General features: G+C 62.6%; 1 protein-coding gene across 1 annotated transcript; it reads right to left on the bottom strand.

Annotated features, from left to right (window-relative positions):
* Positions 1 to 1,009: 1,009 nt before the first annotated feature.
* Positions 1,010 to 5,789, bottom strand: LOC123504884 (uncharacterized protein DDB_G0271670-like; the record flags this gene model as incomplete). The annotated part of the gene is made up of 4 exons (XM_045255789.1): positions 1,010 to 1,486; positions 4,795 to 4,850; positions 4,882 to 5,264; positions 5,296 to 5,789. Coding segments are annotated over 4 exons (1,410 nt in total), but the record flags the coding sequence as incomplete, so codon positions are not given.
* Between the last annotated feature and the right edge of the window lie 1,078 nt (positions 5,790 to 6,867).

Here is a 6,867-nt window from a genome sequence, read left to right on the forward strand (position 1 = left end):
GACCATGATGTGAGTATTGTGGTTTGCACATTACACTTTTATCTCCACGTGTCTCATTTTAAAAGGTTTTGTACTTTCCATTTTTTTTTTTCAGGACTTATTGATGTTGACGCCATTTCAATGTTATTCCAGGAATCAGTACTACTATCGCCAAAGAAGTGAGGGAAGTGTGTTTGGAGTGAGCGTGCAAGACGTACAACAGACACCAGGCTGCTATTGCCGGTGTAGCCAAAGGAACAACAGGAGGCGGAGTAGGAGGAGGAACAAGAGGGTGATTCTTCAACTTGTGATTTTGTATTGTACTGTATACAATGTAAAAGATTTACAACTTTTATATGAAACAATGGAGTTCAGGGCATGAGTTTAGCCTTTCGTTGCTGTATTGTACTGTATACAATGTAAGAAGATTTACAACTTTTATATGAGAGTTGAGGGCATGAGTTAAGCCTATGCATTGTTGTAAAGCCTATGCGTTGTTGTATTTACAACTTTTATATGAAACAATGGAGTTCAGGGCATGAGTTAAGCCTTTGCGTTGCTGTATTGCACTGTATACAATGTAAGAAGATTTACAAATTTTATATGAGAGTTCAGGGCATGAGTTCAACCTTTGCATTGCAGACTTCTACTACTTCTACTTCTAATACTACTTCTACTACTACTTCTACCTTCTACTACTACTACTACTAATACTACTTCTACCTTCTACTTCTTCTACCTTCTACTACTACTACTACTAATACTAGTTCTACCTTCTACTTCTTCTACCTTCAACTACTTCTTCTACCTTCTACTTCTACTGCTACTACTACTGCTACTACTACTACTGCTACTGGTTCTACTTCTACTTCTACTGCTGCAACTACTTCTACTACTACTACTACTACTACTAACTGCTACTGCTACTACTACTACTGCTGCTACTACTACTACTGCACTGCTACTGCTGCTGCTTCTGCTGCTACTACTGCTGCTGCTACTGCTGCTGCTGCTGCTGCTGCTGCTGCTGCTGCTGCTGCTGCTGCTGCTGCTGCTGCTGCTGCTGCTGCTGCTGCTGCTGCTGCTGCTGCTGCTGCTGCTGCTGCTGCTGCTGCTGCTGCTGCTGTTGCTGCTGCTGCTGCTGCTGCTGCTGCTGCTGCTGCTGCTGCTGCTGCTGCTGCTGCTGCTGCTGCTGCTGCTGCTGCTGCTGCTGCTGCTGCTGCTGCTGCTGCTGCTGCTGCTGCTGCTGCTGCTGCTGCTGCTGCTGCTGCTGCTGCTGCTGCTGCTGCTGCTGCTGCTGCTGCTGCTGCTGCTGCTGCTGCTGCTGCTGCTGCTGCTGCTGCTGCTGCTGCTGCTGCTGCTGCTGCTGCTGCTGCTGCTGCTGCTGCTGCTGCTGCTGCTGCTGCTGCTGCTGCTGCTGCTGCTGCTGCTGCTGCTGCTGCTGCTGCTGCTGCTGCTGCTGCTGCTGCACTGCTGCTGCTGCTGCTGCTGCTGCTGCTGCTGCTGCTGCTGCTGCTGCTGCTGCTGCTGCTGCTGCTGCTGCTGCTGCTGCTGCTGCTGCTGCTGCTGCTGCTGCTGCTGCTGCTGCTGCTGCTGCTGCTGCTGCTGCTGCTGCTGCTGCTGCTGCTGCTGCTGCTGCTGCTGCTGCTGCTGCTGCTGCTGCTGCTGCTGCTGCTGCTGCTGCTGCTGCTGCTGCTGCTGCTGCTGCTGCTGCTGCTGCTGCTGCTGCTGCTGCTGCTGCTGCTGCTGCTGCTGCTGCTGCTGCTGCTGCTGCTGCTGCTGCTGCTGCTGCTGCTGCTGCTGCTGCTGCTGCTGCTGCTGCTGCTGCTGCTGCTGCTGCTGCTGCTGCTGCTGCTGCTGCTGCTGCTGCTGCTGCTGCTGCTGCTGCTGCTGCTGCTGCTGCTGCTGCTGCTGCTGCTGCTGCTGCTGCTGCTGCTGCTGCTGCTGCTGCTGCTGCTGCTGCTGCTGCTGCTGCTGCTGCTGCTGCTGCTGTGCTGCTGCTGCTGCTGCTGCTGCTGCTGCTGCTGCTGCTGCTGCTGCTGCTGCTGCTGCTGCTGCTGCTGCTGCTGCTGCTGCTGCTGCTGCTGCTGCTGCTGCTGCTGCTGCTGCTGCTGCTGCTGCTGCTGCTGCTGCTGCTGCTGCTGCTGCTGCTGCTGCTGCTGCTGCTGCTGCTGCTGCTGCTGCTGCTGCTGCTGCTGCTGCTGCTGCTGCTGCTGCTGCTGCTGCTGCTGCTGCTGCTGCTGCTGCTGCTGCTGCTGCTGCTGCTGCTGCTGCTGCTGCTGCTGCTGCTGCTGCTGCTGCTGCTGCTGCTGCTGCTGCTGCTGCTGCTGCTGCTGCTGCTGCTGCTGCTGCTGCTGCTGCTGCTGCTGCTGCTGCTGCTGCTGCTGCTGCTGCTGCTGCTGCTGCTGCTGCTGCTGCTGCTGCTGCTGCTGCTGCTGCTGCTGCTGCTGCTGCTGCTGCTGCTGCTGCTGCTGCTGCTGCTGCTGCTGCTGCTGCTGCTGCTGCTGCTGCTGCTGCTGCTGCTGCTGCTGCTGCTGCTGCTGCTGCTGCTGCTGCTGCTGCTGCTGCTGCTGCTGCTGCTGCTGCTGCTGCTGCTGCTGCTGCTGCTGCTGCTGCTGCTGCTGCTGCTGCTGCTGCTGCTGCTGCTGCTGCTGCTGCTGCTGCTGCTGCTGCTGCTGCTGCTGCTGCTGCTGCTGCTGCTGCTGCTGCTGCTGCTGCTGCTGCTGCTGCTGCTGCTGCTGCTGCTGCTGCTGCTGCTGCTGCTGCTGCTGCTGCTGCTGCTGCTGCTGCTGCTGCTGCTGCTGCTGCTGCTGCTGCTGCTGCTGCTGCTGCTGCTGCTGCTGCTGCTGCTGCTGCTGCTGCTGCTGCTGCTGCTGCTGCTGCTGCTGCTGCTGCTGCTGCTGCTGCTGCTGCTGCTGCTGCTGCTGCTGCTGCTGCTGCTGCTGCTGCTGCTGCTGCTGCTGCTGCTGCTGCTGCTGCTGCTGCTGCTGCTGCTGCTGCTGCTGCTGCTGCTGCTGCTGCTGCTGCTGCTGCTGCTGCTGCTGCTGCTGCTGCTGCTGCTGCTGCTGCTGCTGCTGCTGCTGCTGCTGCTGCTGCTGCTGCTGCTGCTGCTGCTGCTGCTGCTGCTGCTGCTGCTGCTGCTGCTGCTGCTGCTGCTGCTGCTGCTGCTGCTGCTGCTGCTGCTGCTGCTGCTGCTGCTGCTGCTGCTGCTGCTGCTGCTGCTGCTGCTGCTGCTGCTGCTGCTGCTGCTGCTGCTGCTGCTGCTGCTGCTGCTGCTGCTGCTGCTGCTGCTGCTGCTGCTGCTGCTGCTGCTGCTGCTGCTGCTGCTGCTGCTGCTGCTGCTGCTGCTGCTGCTGCTGCTGCTGCTGCTGCTGCTGCTGCTGCTGCTGCTGCTGCTGCTGCTGCTGCTGCTGCTGCTGCTGCTGCTGCTGCTGCTGCTGCTGCTGCTGCTGCTGCTGCTGCTGCTGCTGCTGCTGCTGCTGCTGCTGCTGCTGCTGCTGCTGCTGCTGCTGCTGCTGCTGCTGCTGCTGCTGCTGCTGCTGCTGCTGCTGCTGCTGCTGCTGCTGCTGCTGCTGCTGCTGCTGCTGCTGCTGCTGCTGCTGCTGCTGCTGCTGCTGCTGCTGCTGCTGCTGCTGCTGCTGCTGCTGCTGCTGCTGCTGCTGCTGCTGCTGCTGCTGCTGCTGCTGCTGCTGCTGCTGCTGCTGCTGCTGCTGCTGCTGCTGCTGCTGCTGCTGCTGCTGCTGCTGCTGCTGCTGCTGCTGCTGCTGCTGCTGCTGCTGCTGCTGCTGCTGCTGCTGCTGCTGCTGCTGCTGCTGCTGCTGCTGCTGCTGCTGCTGCTGCTGCTGCTGCTGCTGCTGCTGCTGCTGCTGCTGCTGCTGCTGCTGCTGCTGCTGCTGCTGCTGCTGCTGCTGCTGCTGCTGCTGCTGCTGCTGCTGCTGCTGCTGCTGCTGCTGCTGCTGCTGCTGCTGCTGCTGCTGCTGCTGCTGCTGCTGCTGCTGCTGCTGCTGCTGCTGCTGCTGCTGCTGCTGCTGCTGCTGCTGCTGCTGCTGCTGCTGCTGCTGCTGCTGCTGCTGCTGCTGCTGCTGCTGCTGCTGCTGCTGCTGCTGCTGCTGCTGCTGCTGCTGCTGCTGCTGCTGCTGCTGCTGCTGCTGCTGCTGCTGCTGCTGCTGCTGCTGCTGCTGCTGCTGCTGCTGCTGCTGCTGCTGCTGCTGCTGCTGCTGCTGCTGCTGCTGCTGCTGCTGCTGCTGCTGCTGCTGCTGCTGCTGCTGCTGCTGCTGCTGCTGCTGCTGCTGCTGCTGCTGCTGCTGCTGCTGCTGCTGCTGCTGCTGCTGCTGCTGCTGCTGCTGCTGCTGCTGCTGCTGCTGCTGCTGCTGCTGCTGCTGCTGCTGCTGCTGCTGCTGCTGCTGCTGCTGCTGCTGCTGCTGCTGCTGCTGCTGCTGCTGCTGCTGCTGCTGCTGCTGCTGCTGCTGCTGCTGCTGCTGCTGCTGCTGCTGCTGCTGCTGCTGCTGCTGCTGCTGCTGCTGCTGCTGCTGCTGCTGCTGCTGCTGCTGCTGCTGCTGCTGCTGCTGCTGCTGCTGCTGCTGCTGCTGCTGCTGCTGCTGCTGCTGCTGCTGCTGCTGCTGCTGCTGCTGCTGCTGCTGCTGCTGCTGCTGCTGCTGCTGCTGCTGCTGCTGCTGCTGCTGCTGCTGCTGCTGCTGCTGCTGCTGCTGCTGCTGCTGCTGCTGCTGCTGCTGCTGCTGCTGCTGCTGCTGCTGCTGCTGCTGCTGCTGCTGCTGCTGCTGCTGCTGCTGCTGCTGCTGCTGCTGCTGCTGCTGCTGCTGCTGCTGCTGCTGCTGCTGCTGCTGCTGCTGCTGCTGCTGCTGCTGCTGCTGCTGCTGCTGCTGCTGCTGCTGCTGCTGCTGCTGCTGCTGCTGCTGCTGCTGCTGCTGCTGCTGCTGCTGCTGCTGCTGCTGCTGCTGCTGCTGCTGCTGCTGCTGCTGCTGCTGCTGCTGCTGCTGCTGCTGCTGCTGCTGCTGCTGCTGCTGCTGCTGCTGCTGCTGCTGCTGCTGCTGCTGCTGCTGCTGCTGCTGCTGCTGCTGCTGCTGCTGCTGCTGCTGCTGCTGCTGCTGCTGCTGCTGCTGCTGCTGCTGCTGCTGCTGCTGCTGCTGCTGCTGCTGCTGCTGCTGCTGCTGCTGCTGCTGCTGCTGCTGCTGCTGCTGCTGCTGCTGCTGCTGCTGCTGCTGCTGCTGCTGCTGCTGCTGCTGCTGCTGCTGCTGCTGCTGCTGCTGCTGCTGCTGCTGCTGCTGCTGCTGCTGCTGCTGCTGCTGCTGCTGCTGCTGCTTGCTGCTGCTGCTGCTGCTGCTGCTGCTGCTGCTGCTGCTGCTGCTGCTGCTGCTGCTGCTGCTGCTGCTGCTGCTGCTGCTGCTGCTGCTGCTGCTGCTGCTGCTGCTGCTGCTGCTGCTGCTGCTGCTGCTGCTGCTGCTGCTGCTGCTGCTGCTGCTGCTGCTGCTGCTGCTGCTGCTGCTGCTGCTGCTGCTGCTGCTGCTGCTGCTGCTGCTGCTGCTGCTGCTGCTGCTGCTGCTGCTGCTGCTGCTGCTGCTGCTGCTGCTGCTGCTGCTGCTGCTGCTGCTGCTGCTGCTGCTGCTGCTGCTGCTGCTGCTGCTGCTGCTGCTGCTGCTGCTGCTGCTGCTGCTGCTGCTGCTGCTGCTGCTGCTGCTGCTGCTGCTGCTGCTGCTGCTGCTGCTGCTGCTGCTGCTGCTGCTGCTGCTGCTGCTGCTGCTGCTGCTGCTGCTGCTGCTGCTGCTGCTGCTGCTGCTGCTGCTGCTGCTGCTGCTGCTGCTGCTGCTGCTGCTGCTGCTGCTGCTGCTGCTGCTGCTGCTGCTGCTGCTGCTGCTGCTGCTGCTGCTGCTGCTGCTGCTGCTGCTGCTGCTGCTGCTGCTGCTGCTGCTGCTGCTGCTGCTGCTGCTGCTGCTGCTGCTGCTGCTGCTGCTGCTGCTGCTGCTGCTGCTGCTGCTGCTGCTGCTGCTGCTGCTGCTGCTGCTGCTGCTGCTGCTGCTGCTGCTGCTGCTGCTGCTGCTGCTGCTGCTGCTGCTGCTGCTGCTGCTGCTGCTGCTGCTGCTGCTGCTGCTGCTGCTGCTGCTGCTGCTGCTGCTGCTGCTGCTGCTGCTGCTGCTGCTGCTGCTGCTGCTGCTGCTGCTGCTGCTGCTGCTGCTGCTGCTGCTGCTGCTGCTGCTGCTGCTGCTGCTGCTGCTGCTGCTGCTGCTGCTGCTGCTGCTGCTGCTGCTGCTGCTGCTGCTGCTGCTGCTGCTGCTGCTGCTGCTGCTGCTGCTGCTGCTGCTGCTGCTGCTGCTGCTGCTGCTGCTGCTGCTGCTGCTGCTGCTGCTGCTGCTGCTGCTGCTGCTGCTGCTGCTGCTGCTGCTGCTGCTGCTGCTGCTGCTGCTGCTGCTGCTGCTGCTGCTGCTGCTGCTGCTGCTGCTGCTGCTGCTGCTGCTGCTGCTGCTGCTGCTGCTGCTGCTGCTGCTGCTGCTGCTGCTGCTGCTGCTGCTGCTGCTGCTGCTGCTGCTGCTGCTGCTGCTGCTGCTGCTGCTGCTGCTGCTGCTGCTGTGTTTGCTGCTGCTGCTGCTGCTGCTGCTGCTGCTGCTGCTGCTGCTGCTGCTGCTGCTGCTGCTGCTGCTGCTGCTGCTGCTGCTGCTGCTGCTGCTGCTGCTGCTGCTGCTGCTGCTGCTGCTGCTGCTGCTGCTGCTGCTGCTGCTGCTGCTGCTGCTGCTGCTGCTGCTGCTGCTGCTGCTGCTGCTGCTGCTGCTGCTGCTGCTGCTGCTGCTGCTGCTGCTGCTGCTGCTGCTGCTGCTGCTGCTGCTGCTGCTGCTGCTGCTGCTGCTGCTGCTGCTGCTGCTGCTGCTGCTGCTGCTG

This window comes from Portunus trituberculatus, chromosome 17 (genome assembly GCF_017591435.1).
Source record: "Portunus trituberculatus isolate SZX2019 chromosome 17, ASM1759143v1, whole genome shotgun sequence".
Taxonomy (NCBI): Eukaryota; Metazoa; Arthropoda; class Malacostraca; order Decapoda; family Portunidae; genus Portunus; species Portunus trituberculatus.